A 15,456-nucleotide genomic window follows, 5' to 3' on the forward strand; every position below is an offset into this window, starting at 1 on the left:
AGTATCTCTCCAACAGTTATGATTGGCTCCAATCTTTTCTGCTGAGCATTTTGATATAAGGGTAGCTTTTTTAGGCAGAATGTGTATTCTAAAATATGAGCTGTTTGCCCACTGCAGTGTCATACACAAAACTAGTGTGTCAAATGAGAATGTTTTGCCTGAAATGACATTGGGCATGTAGCTAAGTTATGAAGTTTTGGTCCATTAGATGTTGAGCAATTCCAAAAAATACTCATCACCTTGATAGTGTTTTGTATGAAACGAGGGCTGAGTTCAGATTCCCATGATAAACAAAAGCTTGATTAAAATTAGCSAGAAAATGCCCACTGATTTCAGTGTCTATATGGTATATGCCAGCATATTCAGTGGCATGCAGTGGGTATGAGCAATGTCTGAGGAATGCAGTAAATTTCTCCTATTATAGGAGGAAGAGAATGTATTAGGCAATTGGCATTTCTAGGAAATAAGAGTTGAGTCAGAGTGCAACATTTCAGATAAAAGCACAGAAAAGAATGCCAAAATGAGGTTGCCGGATAGTAAATTACCTTTACGTGCTTCCTTCCATCTTCGTCTGTTTGTCATCTGCACACAGCACCAGGCATTGTCCTCAAGCCGCGTGAAGAAGCACGTGGCGTCGCCCCAGGCTTTCGTCAGTGCTTCGGTATGGCTTTGTAGACGGGAAGCCCAGTAAGAATAGTGCAGTCGGCACCTTCCCTAAGAGACTATCCGCCACCCTCCTGGACCATGCTCAGCTGCCAGCTTGGGAATAAGTCTTTATTTGACTCATGCAATAGTCAGTTATAAGAACGCCTCTCAAACAAGATGGGAACACCTTCAGGGGATATGGATTTAATTAGCCCATATCAAAAAAAGAGAAGGAGAGTTCAGTTGCCAAATCACTTGGTAGTAGAAACCTTCAAGCATCTGGAGTTGCATAACACCTTTCATAACATAGCGCTTGGACCGGAAAAAAAGAACCTAAAATAAAAGTACTAAACTATTGTGACTCTTGTTTTGTGCCAATGGATTTATGGCATCAGAGCYTTCGATATGACATCTGGGTGTACTGCCATTTGCCCTTTTAGTATTTTTCCAGCACTCCATAGGAAGAGGCACTGTGCAATTACTGGAAATGGCAAATGGCTTCTGTACCATTTTTTTTATTATTTTTAGAAAGGCCAGAAAACTGGAAAGGTCCAGCCCATTGCCTAAAATGCAGTCAGTCAACTGAGAATTTGCTCTGTTCGTACAAACATACAGGGCTTCAAGTTCATCTCAGATTTAAAGCAGCAATGGTCAGTATACATACCTTTTTGTAGCTGGAGCTTCACACCATTTCCTTTCAGAGCAGGAACGCTGGGTGAGCACAGTAGGAAGCAGCACAAGAAAGAGCAGATGTTTGGATGTAGCACAGGGACTGTGTTCTCCCCTATGTGTTACTCTCACTGGGATTACATTAGCATGACATAAGAAGTCTCTCTCTCYGCAGTAGCTGTGCTCACCAGTGCGCGGTTATCTCTTTGCTTTTTTTTATAACAAAATAAGGTAAGAGAACTGCTCCACTGTTCAGTGTAAGCTCTTATCTTGTTCCCATGTAACGTTTGACACTGGCGTTCAGGAATATAATTTATTTTTCTAAAAGCTGTCAGGTTAGATTGTTTTGAACTGTTAAAAGTCCTGAGACTTCTAACAGGAAATGTAAGGCCAGGAACTTTTCACATCCTTAGAAATAAATATTCTTAAAATTGAAGGCCAAAACTTGTCAGAGTGGGTACTGTGCAGTGCAAGCAAAACAGAGGGTCTTATTCGTCTCCCCTGAGATGAACTGACTGTGTGTTGAAGGCTAGGAACCCATTTTAATGATTTACATAGGCTATCTTAGCTGGTGTCTTGGAAGCATCTTTATTTAATGGAATTTTAGCTACCTGTCTGATTTTACTGATAGATGGTTATTTTGCTGATAAATGTTTGAATTGCTGAATTTAATGGTCAGTTCACATAAGTAGTGTTGTGCCCTTTGAAAATTCCACTGTGGATTGTTCCACTAAAAGTATTTGATAGACTGCAGCATAGAGTTGAACTACACATTTATTATAGCTTTTATAGCTAGAGATAAATATGCATTCATGGTGGAGTATTCTCTTCAGGTGAACCCAACTCATCATCTGCTGTTCTTATAGCTTCACCCATCATGGTTGTCTAATATTTTTTTCATACACAAACTTTCCCAGCARGGTGTAGTTTTAGTCTGAATTATCACAACTGTCATTAAAATTCACCAGGACAAAAGCAGATTYATATACAGTCCATTAGAACTGACTCTTTCAATGACAATTTTTCGTTTACCTATTTTTATATCTGTCAATGAGCCATCTGTGTATGATTYTTTTTATATATTGCTACTGTACTAATAGAATCATAAGTAGTGCTTAAGTACAGAGGCAGCTTGGAGAAATCAAGAATATCGGCTTAATTACCTTTGTCAACCGAACTTGCAGACATCCTAAAGTTTATATTAAAACTTCTTAACAAAGTCTTTTTCCATAAAAGTATATYGCCTGGAATTGGTTATGATCCTTCCTTTCCTATCTTTATAATTGCTTTTATTGCCTTATTCTCATAATTTGCCCTGAAGGAGTGTCTAGCTACATTGCATATAATAGTGTTGTTTACCATTTTGCAAATAATAACACAATCCTTTTTTTGTCTGTTCCTCAGATTTTGCTCACTATATTAGGAATGTCGTATATTTCTTTTTGTATATGCAGTAACATTATGAGACTACAGGATCGCTTCGTGATTTCTAGGTATCCTTCCATYCTTCGTACATTATAAATTATTATGAAGAAAAGATACACATGCAGTAGAAAAACTTTTTTAGTCAGGCAGTGAAAATAAGCTTTTCCAACACTGTCACTTCAAAGTCACTGATGAACAATGTTTATTTTATAAGTCTCTTTGTTTATTTGACCTCTTATTTATGATAGTATAAATAGGAAATAGTGGAAAGTACATGCATTGTTGTGTGGAGAGAAGAGCTTTCCCTGTAAGTTCAGTTATTCTGTGTAAATTCTAGGGTTTTTTRCTATGCATGAAGATCAGATATGAATGATCAAACATTTAGAGAAAGTACTGCATGGTGTGTTTATAATGAAGCATTATTTTCTTCCTGTCCTGTTTTTCTGCCACGACAGATGACTTCCCTCTTCCTAAATGGTCTAACTGCATGGTTTGACGATAAATTTTCCTGGAACAGTAACCATCTGCTGAAATGGAAATTGCGATAAAAATCCTGACAGTGTTTTGAGAACCCATAAGGAGGGAACTTTTGAATAACCTCCACCTGCAAAAAAATCCCCTGCTTAACTAGAAAACACCCTGCATCAATCTTGTGTCAGTGCTTTCCTCAGCTTGATAGGAATTTCCCTGTGACTCGAGAATTCAAAACACCATGCATCCCAGGTTTGATTCTTCCAGGAATAGGTGTAGAACCAGAGTCTCTTAGACTTTMTAGAAAGCCATAGCATTACAGAAAGTAGTGTGGAGTGAGCTAGATGGGAAGTGTACCAAAATCAGCTTTATTCTGATCTTTAGTTGTTTTCAGATGAAAGACTATTGGGAAGAAGAAGTGTTTGGGCCAGGAATGAATCAGGAGAATGAATCAGGAGTGCTAATTTAATGTAGGGAGTGATCCATAAGCCTAAAGATAGGCATGTAATGCCCTTTGAGACTCTAAGTTATCTAAGACATCTGATAAAACCATCAGATGTGATACTGTACCTACAGGACACCCAAGCCCTTCTGGAACAGTTTTAGGGACCTGAATTATTCTCCAGGTTCTGTTCCTTTTTGTTTTGAAAAGCACTCAGATGTAAGTGCTGTAAGACYTACCACATCAGGAGAGTGAGCCTCTTTCTTACTGGAAGCTAAGTAGGATTTGTGAATTTGTTAGCAGTGATCGCGGTCACCAGCTTACCATACAGCGCTTCCCTGTGCCCRTGCTTCAGACCGTACCTTCAGGCAGCATTTCACATTGCTGTCTCTTCCAAGAGCACCTCATACTCAACACTTCTGCTTCACACAGTTCTCCTTCCTATATCYGCGCCGAGCAGCTGCTTCATATAATACCCTCCTCAGACCAGGTGTCCTCTCGTCGGTCTGAATCCCTTCTACCATGTCTCCTTCCTCCTACCCTCCAACACCTGCATCTCAGTAAAAGGAGGCCTTCACTGGCCCCTGGTTAATTCAGCTGTAACCTGTGGTGTTGTGCTCAAAGTGTTAAGAGCTTTGTTTTTGTAATACTAGATCCAAATGGGTTGACCTAGGAGGAAACACATTATTCTCTAGGAAATAAGAGACAATAGTTTGCAATCTCAGACAAAACAAAAATGTAGGTTATAGTTGTGTCTAACTGTAGTCCAGTGACATCAGCACTTGGCTGAAGTACAGTTTGTGGGCAAATTTGGTGTCATTGAAACCAGGAGAAATGAAAATACTAGCAAGTAACTGGCAAAAAGAAATCTCAGCTGAAATCCAGTATTAGCAAAAAGCCAGAAATCTGATTGTATTTGAAAATGTACTACTGTCAACTCTATTAAAATATATATCATAATTAAAGTGTACTGTTATATTCAGGAAGAACTCAGTGCTTTTTATGCCACTGTACAAATTTGTTCTCCATCATCTTATTTTGACAATCTCCTAAGCATCTTACGTATTTTTACTTTGAGTCCCTAGTTCATTCTGTTATATCTGAATTGTGACTATTTGTATTTCATTGTGTAAGTCCTGTAACTTTTTTGATAGAGAAAACCAGAAGTGTTTCTTTTTTTATAGTATCAAAGACTGTCAGTGAGAAAGGTGCCAAAATGCTTTTAAACTGGAAAAGACCTGAGTATGATATGTGTGAGTTCTGTTTTTATTCATCTTTCACACACTGCAAAAGGAAATTAAGTTAATGGAAAGTATGTGATATGACAACAATTGTTGCTAAAATAATATCACACATACAAAGAATGTTGCTGAGGAAATTATTCCATACTATTTTTGAAGGGACGGTCAGTGCAATATCTTTTCCCAAGCAATAGCCAATGATGCAGTATTGCTCTTTTGAAAAAGAGCATTTTTTACGGTAGTCACTTGAAGCTTTTACTTGATTCTGAATTCATTTTGGTACAAAATCAACAAGAACAGCAAAAACTTATTAAAAAAATATATTTAGGTTTTGGTTTCACAAACAAGTTTAAATACTTAGTCCTTTCTAGTAGTTTATTTGTAACTAGAATTTGTAACTTGTCATTTTATTAATATACAGTTAAATCACACATGCCGGAACAACAGCTGCCCGTTAGTTGATACAAAAATTGCCATACTACAGGAAGCCAATCTGACACCCATTCCCACTTAGATTACTTGGATGTTTATAAAGTCATTCAGTGACTGACTTGAACCTCATCTTGGTCCCTATGAAAAATCATCCTGATCCCAGGAGGGATGTAAATTTTGTTTTGTGTCTTGATCCTTTGAACTCAGAGGCAGTCGCATGGACGTGAATATCCTCACTTGAAACTCTGGACAATATAGAATCTGTCAGTGCATATGAGCTGGCAGGATCTGACCTATCTTGAAGTCACACAAATGAAATAAAACTGATGTTGAAATAGGACTGAAATCATTAATCAGTTGCAGTGTGTTGCTCTGAGCTGGTTGCTTTTCCTGATGAACTCTGAAGTTCAGCTTTATTTCCCTGAAATAAATTTCACTCCAACACCATTTATTTCTATATACAGAATCTCGGTGAGATTACTCCTTTGTATAGAACATTTTAAAAGCTAAAGGTAAAAGTCGTTGCATACAGTCTCTTACCTATCTGTCTCTCTCCCTATCTCTATCTCTATCTCTATCTCTATCTCTATCTCTTTTCATATGGATAATATATAATATAATATATAATATGTATATATCTTTGTATACCTCATATTTATTCATGTTTATTTAAATAGCTTTTCTCATTAAAAGTATACATTTGGTCATTCATTCTTCATTTAATTTTAATGTAGGAAGTCTCCAGCATCTATCTGCAATAAAGAGGAGGTGATGAAAGATGTACTAGAACTAGGTGAGTTATATCAAGCTTCAGTTTTGCTTTTGCCATCGTGTCTTCATAGTAGCTGCAAACAAATATATATGAGTCACTTCTTTYGTAACTTTTAGTTGATTCAGAACAGTTGCATTAGCTGTTAACTCCTTGAGTAACACTATGGAAAGAAGTTACTAAGAAGTAATCAGAGGGTGGTAATCAGTATCTTTCTTTTCTGTCTAAAACTCTGCTTTCTCTTTTATAAAGACTGAGGATAAGAAAGTGTTAATTGTCATTTTGATAAACTACTGACACTGAGCCTGCTTGGGAGATGCAGAGGCAAAATTTCTTCTTCCAACACATTATATGAAATTTGTTTTCTTTCAGTTGATGTTGAGGATGAAGCAACAGCTGCAGAAGTTAATAAGATCCTGGACCTTTCAACATTGTATATGTTTCAAGTAGCATCAAAGGCAATTGATATTTCGCTTGCAAAAGTAAGACTAACAGTGATGGTAAACGTAAAAAAATGTATGAAAAGGTTATTTCTACTAAGTTAGCCAAAGCTGCAATGAATTGTTCTCTGTGAGTGGGAGTGTGTTTGTATATGATTTAACATGTGTTGTTCTTGTGCATATTCCTTATTTGGTATTCAGATGAAAAAGTAATATAGGAATGCCAGTCCAAAATTCTGAGAAGTGCCAGAAAAGCATGCCAGAATGCATCAGCTCACTTGAAACACAGATAATAGCCATAACTAATGAAATTTTATATTATTTTATTGATATTGATTTATTGATTTTATTGACTCTAGTCAGTTTTGCATCTTTGTCTTTTTTGAGGTTTTTAATGTTGATTTTGAAACCAAAACTGGTTCAAGTTGACAAGAAGGAAGGGAGGAACCTATCATTATCTCTTCCTGTAAGATTTGCCATTGTAATGGCAAATTGTCAATTCATATTTCTTCACCTTAATATCAAGCAATCCGCAGAAATAACAATACTTATCTTCACAATACTGTAAACTTTAATATCATAAAACTTTTTCCTTTTTTTAATAGTAAAATCCTCAAATTCTCAGTACTAAATATTCCTAATATTTTGTAGGATATGCTTAGGACAAAAAATGGCACGAAGAAATGACTGCTTATTTCCTCGCTCTGCTCAAGGAGTTCAGTGTTTGCTGAAGTTAGTGGAAATATTTTCACACTATGTTTTCTGTTCAGGCTGAACAGGCTGTCAGTGTATTGTGATGCTGTGGATCTGTTTGAATGAGAAGAATAATCACTTGTTCATTAATACTGCTGGATTACTGCTGCTCTTAGAAAACGCATCTGGAGAGATGAAAAGCCACATTATACCTTCACCTGTCTTTCTAACTGAATCACCTGTGCTTGTTTAACTATCTTTTGGCAGTGCTTCAGAACAATATTTTATTTCCCCATCACTTTTTCTCCCTTCATTATCTTCCTTATTTTGAGCAGAGATTAAAGTAATTGTATACCATATAGAATCATTAAATACATTTAATATTTTCTTTCCCATTCAGAGAGAAGGGAAAAAAGGCAGATAAGGACCACGAGGATCTCTTCTAACCTCATTTCTAGACCAAAGAAATCTATGTAACTATCCAAATAATGAGAGGTCTGTTCTTACTCAGTTTTACGGTAGAATAGATGCAATTTCTTCAGTTTAGCTGTTCTTAAATAGCAATGACCTGCATATATTCAGGATCAACATCTCAATTCTGCATTTTCTAATATGCCATCAGACAAAGAGCAAAACAGACTGTGTTTTCTACATACTATGCCCATCAGGGTCTTTTTCTCACTAATGTAACCATTAGAAGGAGTTGCTCTTCTGGCTGTTAAGTTTAAGGCAGTATTCTGTAAGCCTTTCAGGGGAAACTCTGCCCCAGACAATCTGCATAAACAGTTTTCTAATGCCCAGCAACACATAGCATTAGGAGCTGAAGGAATATTGCATGGAACGGAAAATATTACTCCTTTTCATCTGAGTGCTGCTATTTACAGCATATATAAAAGCAAAATTAAAAGAGAGGTTATAGAGAGTTAGTCATTACCCTGCCACAATCCTCCTTTCTTTTCTACAAACTACTACAAGAAAACATACCTGTCTTTTGGATCTGTTTTTAAAATAAGAATTTCTTTCTTTCTTTTTTGTTTAGGAAATAAAAATTCTTTTGTTTGGCTCTAGCCTTTGTTGCTTCAGTGAAGAATGGAAAATACAGAGTTTTACATTTAATAACATACCTCAGTTAAAATACGGCATCGTGCAAAAAAAGGTACTGTAAATTACTTCCTTAACAAAAACCAAAAGTGATCATTGCTTTTCACACTGAGTTTTCAGAGGCTGTATGTTTCAGCAGTGAAAAAAGTCTTTAAAAGAGTCTTCTCTTTCTTTAGTACCACTGGTTACCTTGCCAAGTCTTATTAAAAGACTTGAGATGGATGGAATATTTCTGAGGGAAGCTTAAACCAGCTACAAAGAGTGTGCATATATGTATGTGTGGGGTGATTCGTAGGGAGAAAGACAAGCCACTTAAGCTGAAAGGGCATAAAGCAGGGTAAAGTCAGAGTGGAAATTAAAAAAAAAAAAAAAAAAAAAAAAAGGAATAGTGGGGGCAAAGTTTAAGATGGAGCATTATCAGTCTCAAAATGAGGAACTTAACAAGAATTGCCTGCAGTTGTAGGGAAATGCACAAGGAGATTCTTGCTAGTCTTGTGTTCCTGAATGCTGGGGAATCATGTGATGAGATTTACTCTTAAGATAAAAGGGAAGAAATGTCCTAGCAGTATCACTGAGACTGCTATGCAGGTGAGACCACATCTTTGCAACCTTGTTTCCTTAATTCTGGGCTGCAGCCACAAAATTCTAGAACCTCCCTGAAACAAGGCTTAATAGTTTCCAAGCCAGCAACAACCACATTTCTAAAATCCCCAACAGTTTCCTCTGGTGACCAGAGCTGGTAAAACTGCCATGCAATGACTCAGATCAGCCTGGACAACATGTAAGCAGTTCTGGGTTGAAAGCAACCCAAAAGCATCTTTGAGTGCTAACAAAAGTCTCTACAGTTTGGGTGTTCATTGTGAGACTCACTCATATGATGTCTATCTTTCCCCCCCTGCCTGGTCACTTGAATCTGACAGAGTGAGACTGCAGTGTTTCAGACTGTGTCCTGCTCTTCTGCTCCGTATGCCAGCTACAGCTGGTCAGCCTCATTTCTCAGCAGGCTGAGCCTGAAGCATAGACTCAGACCAAGGTCTGCACATAGAGAACATGATGTGTCCTCCACATGCAAACAGGTCACATGGAAAAATGAATCCTCTCAGCTGCAGTGTAACACTTTTGCTATTCCCTATCTTGTGACATGCTGCTGTGACACCGATGCACAAGATCTCTTATGTTAAGAGTAAGATCTGAGGACTTTAATAAAGAGGAGACTAGAGAAAGAGTAGATTCCTCATTACAAACCTTCACCAAGCTCCTGAACGGACACAGAAAATCTGTATCTGGCCAGAGAGAAATACACTGTCATGTGATATACTGAAGTGATGGGAACAGGAGCTTTGCGACAAGGGCTAGGAAACATGTCATTAAATATTTAATAAGTTTAGTCAAATGTTTCATTAGGCTGGTAGTCTTAGAAGAAATCTGAGAGTATGGTTATATTTAGATTGAACTTAGAGAGAAAATATTGAATGGTAATTTAAACTCCTGAAAGAAGCAGTGAACGTTGCTTGGTACTTCCAGACCCCTCAGCCATGGAAAGGGTATCTGTTCAGTTCTAGAGATTCACTGGCCATTCAATTCCCTATAGTAAATTCTACAAAAGGAATGAATGTTCTGGTTAGATGTGTTTATTTCAAATAGTTAGTAGTATAATAGTTATTTTTCCTCACTTCCTAGCTTCAATTTCAGTTGAACAGTTTTGTTCTTCCCTTTCTACATTAAGTTATTGTGACCCTATAACAAGCTATTTAAAATGATTCCAATTATTTTTTTGAATGGGAAACTTTACCAGATAGACTAAAATAAGTCTTGCTATTTTCCTTAATATATTTTGGAAGATACAGTCATTTTTTAGACAAGGAGAGGACATACTATTTCCTTCTTGAGTCAGCTTGTGCATGTCTCAGCTGTGGAGTTTACCCATAGGAACAGGTTTTGGTCCTGCAGTGGAATCAGATGAGCTGGATAGCAGGGAGTAAACAAGGAGAAGAAAACAGATTGCTACCCTATCCCACAGTCTTTCAAAATGGCCACTAATCTCTTTTTTAGTCCAGTTCTGGGCTCCCCAGGACAAGAGAGACATGGAGCTACTGGAGWGAGTCCAGCGCAGGGCTACGAAGATGATCAGAGGGCTGGAGCACCTGCCCTATGMGGAACGGCTGCGAGAGCTGGGCCTCTTCAGCCTGGGGAAGGGAAGACGGAGGGGGATCTTATCAATGTGGAGAAGTACCTGAAGGGAGGGTGTCAAGGGGACGGAGACAAACTCTTTCAGTTGTCCCGTGTGACAGGACAAGAGGCAATGGGCAGAAACTGAAGCACAGGAAGTTCCGCCTGACCGTGAGGGGGAATTTCTTCCCTGTGAGAGTGACGGAGCMCTGGAMCASGTTGCCCAGAGAGGTTGTGGAGTCTCCTTCKSTGGAGATCTTCAAGGCCCRCCTGGATGCAACCCTGTCTACCATGCTSTARKTGACCCTGCTGAGCGGGGAGGTTGGACTAGATGATCTCCAGAGGTCCCTTCCAACCTTACCGATTCTATAATTCTATCAATTTCGTATTTGTTGGTATTGTGATTCTTCCAGCATTAGTAAGCTGAAAGCTTGAATCTTCCTCTATTTTCTTTCTCTGTCCCGGTGAGTTAGCTCTCTGATGCAGAGGACTACACAGAAACACAAATCTGTGCTTAGTGATGTAATTGGGAATTTGTGGGGAGSCATAGTGCTCAGAGGAGCCGAATGGACAAGACTTAATTTTGCACTCTGGAAAACAGTTAGGATTTGATTTTTCTCTAGAATTCAATAGGGATCAGGAGATCTTTCACTTCTTTGCATAATTACACAATATATTTTAAAACCCCCTTTTTTGACATTATAGATGTCATTATGCTGTGTTCTAGGCATTTTCAGGAAGAATAGATCAGAAATGCAAAACAAGTTATTAACATCGATTTTCAGTGGCTTCAAAAAGCAGAGAGCTCTGCAAAGTTGTGAATGGAAAAAGAGAGATGAAGACTGGCTTGCACATGAACATATGGATTGCAAAAAAGTTCTCACCAGYATCAAACAGTGGAAGTTGTTTTTTTCATGTAGTCTGTTATTATTCYCCTCAGGGTGGCCCATGTGGAGTACTGACAGCAGTTCAAGCTTGTGTCCTACAACAGCTTATCTTTGGAGACAATAACAGGAATAAAGACACTTGGTAAGTCAGCAATTGGCATCAGGGATATTTCCCATACTGAATGAAGGAAAAGAWTATCTTCTGCCATCAGCAAGGTATCTTTTTGAGTTTGACMTAGTTGAACCTTTCATTGTTTCTGAAGGAGAAAGAAAGTAGCATATGATTTATTTGTATTTACTTCCCTTTTAGCTGTAGAAATGTAAAGGCTGGCTTTTCATTTGTATAATTACCCATTTGTGAATAACCAAGAACCTCTAAAAATCAAACAGCTTGATTTAAGGCCAATTATTTAACCTTGAGATCCCAAGGAAGAACAGTTTCAAAGAAAATGTAATCAAGGTTTGAAAGACCATGAAATTCATGCAATTTTTGATACTAAGGAGAATCTCAATGAGGGTGTTCAAGTTATAGCTATATTTTTTTTTCTTGCTGATATTTTTGATCTTTCACAGCAGAACACCTTAATAGAATTTAAATTCTTTGTATGTGTTTTCTATGTATTTTACAGAAACTTTTGAATATTGATAGCGTCAAAGAAAATTACTTGGATTGCTATTTGGATAACATTAATCTACTTGTCACTTTGCTAAAGAAACAGAGTTTATTCAGTGAAACACTGGAAAATAATATGTAAAAGGACTTAATTTATTACCAGGCCTGCTATATTCACCTTTTGTTTTTAAAAATAAATCAAGTTCATTGCAAAAGAACCATCTCCCAGAGCTTTCCTACATTTTATAGATGCAGTTTGTTCAATAAGAACAACAATATTTTACTGGTATATTTGTTTAAACTGCCACCTCTCCTGTTCTGTATGGGTAATAATACACTGACCTCRTTGTAGTCAGAAGGAAAGCTTTCAAGCTGAGAATTCACTCAGACTTCATAAAACATCCTTCCAAGGTAGAAGGACCTTCTTGTATATATATATGTAAAAAAAAATTAGCCTTAGATGTCCACTTCCCTGCTTAAAAGTATTTGTGACAGTGGCAAGGTTTCTACTGAGTTTTCCTCAGCTTTAGTTGATTGGCATCTAAAGCACATTAATTGCTTGGGCTGTTCTTACAAACAATGGTAAGAAAAAGGCACCAGTAGGCACCGTTGTCCATCTTCAGCACCCATCAAATTACAAGGTGAGAGGTGACAATTAATCAAAGGATTACCAGGTCCTAGTGAGTCCCCACAGGCAGCCAGCTCCAGGTGTGCTAGAGGGTGGGCAGTCCTGAAGTGAGATGTCATGTAAACCAATAGAGACATTGTAAACCATGCTTACAATCTCACTAAATATTGAAAGTTTTACTATTATTGCTACTGYTGTTGCTATTATTAACGGCACTGGTTGCTTTTGGACCTCAATGTAAGGGTTSAGTTGAAGCAGTTGCCATGAATTCATCAATTGAGAATTGTCTGTTCCTGGAAACATTTTAAAGATAAATGGTCTGGATTGATAAAGAGATAGATTCGCTGGTATAATACATGTTTGAAGTGTAATGTCATGTTAATTCTACAATGTTACGTAGTTTAGTTCTTTCTTCTTCCATTCAATTCTTTCAGAACATCGCATCTCATCTAAATAGCCTGCCATTCAGAGACACTTTTAAAATTAGCAAGCAGTACTTCCAAATRTCTTAAAAGTAATTCCAGTACTTCAAGCATTTTCTGTACAATTAAGCCACTAAATTTTCAAAGAATCTCTCTCTGCGCACTTTCATTAGGGAATACAGAAATTATTTATAAGAAAGCTATTGAAGAAAGAAAAATACTAACAATRTTGGGAAAACCTTTTCAAACTTCACAAATATATTCCAGCTGATAATACATCAACTCAGAAAGTACCTGTATCTGTAGAGGGATAGTGCAGTGGTTATCACATTTGTTTTATATGCTGAAGGTCCTGRGTTCAAGGCCCAGTGCAACCAGCAYCAGGAAATCTCTGGGAGGTTGGACTAGATGATTTCCAGAGGTCCCTTCCAACCTTACTGGTTCTGTGATCTCAGCTGTTGGTTCGCGCRAATATTATCTAGCAAAGCAGTAAGAAATACGTGAAGTATTATTGTAATTCAGATTATGATGACAGTAGATTTTTCAAGGCAGAGTCTGGCTCTTGTCCACAAAAAAGAGCTCAGAAACCTCCATAGATTTTTATGACCAAGATCTCCTCAAAAATCACTAAAGAGTTATTTCTGATTATAAGAACCAGGAATTTATTTTAGTTTGGAGGACAGGCTTTGATTATCCATTCCATGGTCTTCTTGAGTCTCAGGTACTCCTTGATAAAAATAAAGATGATAGCCTTTTGCTCTTTCAGCATGATGCAGCAATTGTAAATGTTGTAAAATTATGAGGCACCCAAATAAGTAGGTGAATTGAGGCCAGACTTTTAAGCTATAAGTGTTGCAAATTAAATGAGCTACAGCCTATACTGTTTTCTTGGCCATATTTGCCTCTTCTTCTTCTTTTTTTTTTTTTTTTTTTTTTTTTTTTTTTTTTTTTTTTTTTTTTTTTTTTTTTTTGACTCCTGTTATCCACATTGTTTTAAGGATTTTACTTTTGCATATTTTTTATATGAAAAGGATTGCTGAGGTATGCAGAAAGTCTCCAAGGATTTCAGATTAACAGGTCTTTGTGCACAGAAATACTAGAAACCTTCAGGCTCCTGAAAATGAATAGGAAGATGGCCTGGTTTATTCATGAAATAAACACATTTTTCTTATGATGTATCTGCCATGGGCATAAACTCTTACTCAAGAAGAAAGGGGAGCCTCAGTGCTTGAAATGAGCACTTTCTACTTGCTACTGTACCTGAATTTTCAAAGTACTAGCCACTTCCAGACTTCTTCAAGCTTCAAGAAATAATTAGTATGGCTCCTTCTTATTCTGCTACCTCTCTCAAATACATAAATTGGTTGTTGTGCTTCACATGAGTTCCTGAGTGTCTGTAATTAAACACAGCTAAGCTAGGAGACCATTGTGATTATATTCTTTCTAATTGAAACTCTCACCTATTAGTTCCCATATCTCATATCCTTCAGAGGGGAACATTCTCTAAATGAACATTATATTCAAGACAGACATTGAACTTGAAAGGCTGTTTCTTGTTTAGTCTTTTGAATTATTACATCTTTACTCAAATGCTGGAAACAGATTTTGGCTTCATCTCCCATCCTGGTAGCATTCTCAAACTGATAATATCTGAATTTCAAAGAGTGCCATTCTTGAAGCCACTGGAAAAAGATTCCAGTTCTGCATTCCCAGGGGAAAAGATCTGTTGTCCAATTCTTGAGGTAATGCACAGAGTCATGAATGCTTGGTTTTATTCCCAGATCTGCCTGTTCTCCCCCATTTGACTTATGACCTTGTAGTCCTTTATTTCTCCATTTATTTTTTAGAAGTTAGAACAACATGAGGCATTAGTAGACTTCCCAAAGTACAATTTGTATAAAATATATTGACAGTGTTGCTTAAGTGTTTGTGATCAATGGACTATTGTAAACCTTCAGTACATCACTATATATGTGCCAAACCAAGGGTTTAAGTGAAAATATTTCAGAAACAATCGAGTTTCACAGACCAACACTGGGTTAGTTACCTCCACATTTTGACTCAACACTTTGCGACATACTGTATTAAAAAAAGTGATTATTGCAGATGATATTTTAGACAAAGTTTGCTAATAGAGTAAGAACGTTATGCTATAGATTTTAAGACGATGACAGTTAAGAAATTAAAGCTTAGGAAATAAAATATAAAGGCCTTTATAAACTAGAGATCACATATAAATATATAAGTACACATATATGTAAATATATAAAGCAATGCGATAACAGAATATTAAAACAATTTTATTACAGATTTAAGGATTTAATTATTCTGTCCATTATTTGCCAGTACAGTACTGTTCCCTAAAGTACATTTACCTATATTTTTTCCAACTAGTTATAAATATATATT

General features: G+C 37.0%; 1 protein-coding gene and 1 long non-coding RNA gene across 3 annotated transcripts in view; one reads left to right on the top strand and one right to left on the bottom strand.

Annotated features, from left to right (window-relative positions):
• Nucleotides 1–1,382, bottom strand: part of LOC146589320 (uncharacterized) — a 9,316-nt gene extending 7,934 nt beyond the window's left edge. The window contains exons 1-2 of the long non-coding RNA XR_014897221.1: nt 1,310–1,382; nt 546–667 (exon numbers count right to left, since the gene is read on the bottom strand). This is a non-coding gene — a long non-coding RNA (uncharacterized LOC146589320). The remainder of the gene's footprint in view (nt 1–545; nt 668–1,309) is intronic.
• The window catches only part of MINDY4 (MINDY lysine 48 deubiquitinase 4), an 83,740-nt gene that overhangs the window by 19,012 nt on the left and 49,272 nt on the right, over nt 1–15,456 (top strand). For both annotated transcript variants that reach the window (XM_085316494.1, XM_085316495.1), the window contains 4 exons: nt 6,060–6,118; nt 6,467–6,576; nt 8,267–8,383; nt 11,438–11,526. In XM_085316494.1, coding sequence (XP_085172620.1) covers nt 6,060–6,118; nt 6,467–6,576; nt 8,267–8,383; nt 11,438–11,526 — 375 coding nt within the window. The remainder of the gene's footprint in view (nt 1–6,059; nt 6,119–6,466; nt 6,577–8,266; nt 8,384–11,437; nt 11,527–15,456) is intronic.

Source organism: Rhea americana, unplaced genomic scaffold (assembly GCF_003343005.1).
Source record: "Rhea americana isolate MKP2758 unplaced genomic scaffold, rheAme1 scaffold_47, whole genome shotgun sequence".
Lineage (NCBI taxonomy): Eukaryota > Metazoa > Chordata > Aves > Rheiformes > Rheidae > Rhea > Rhea americana.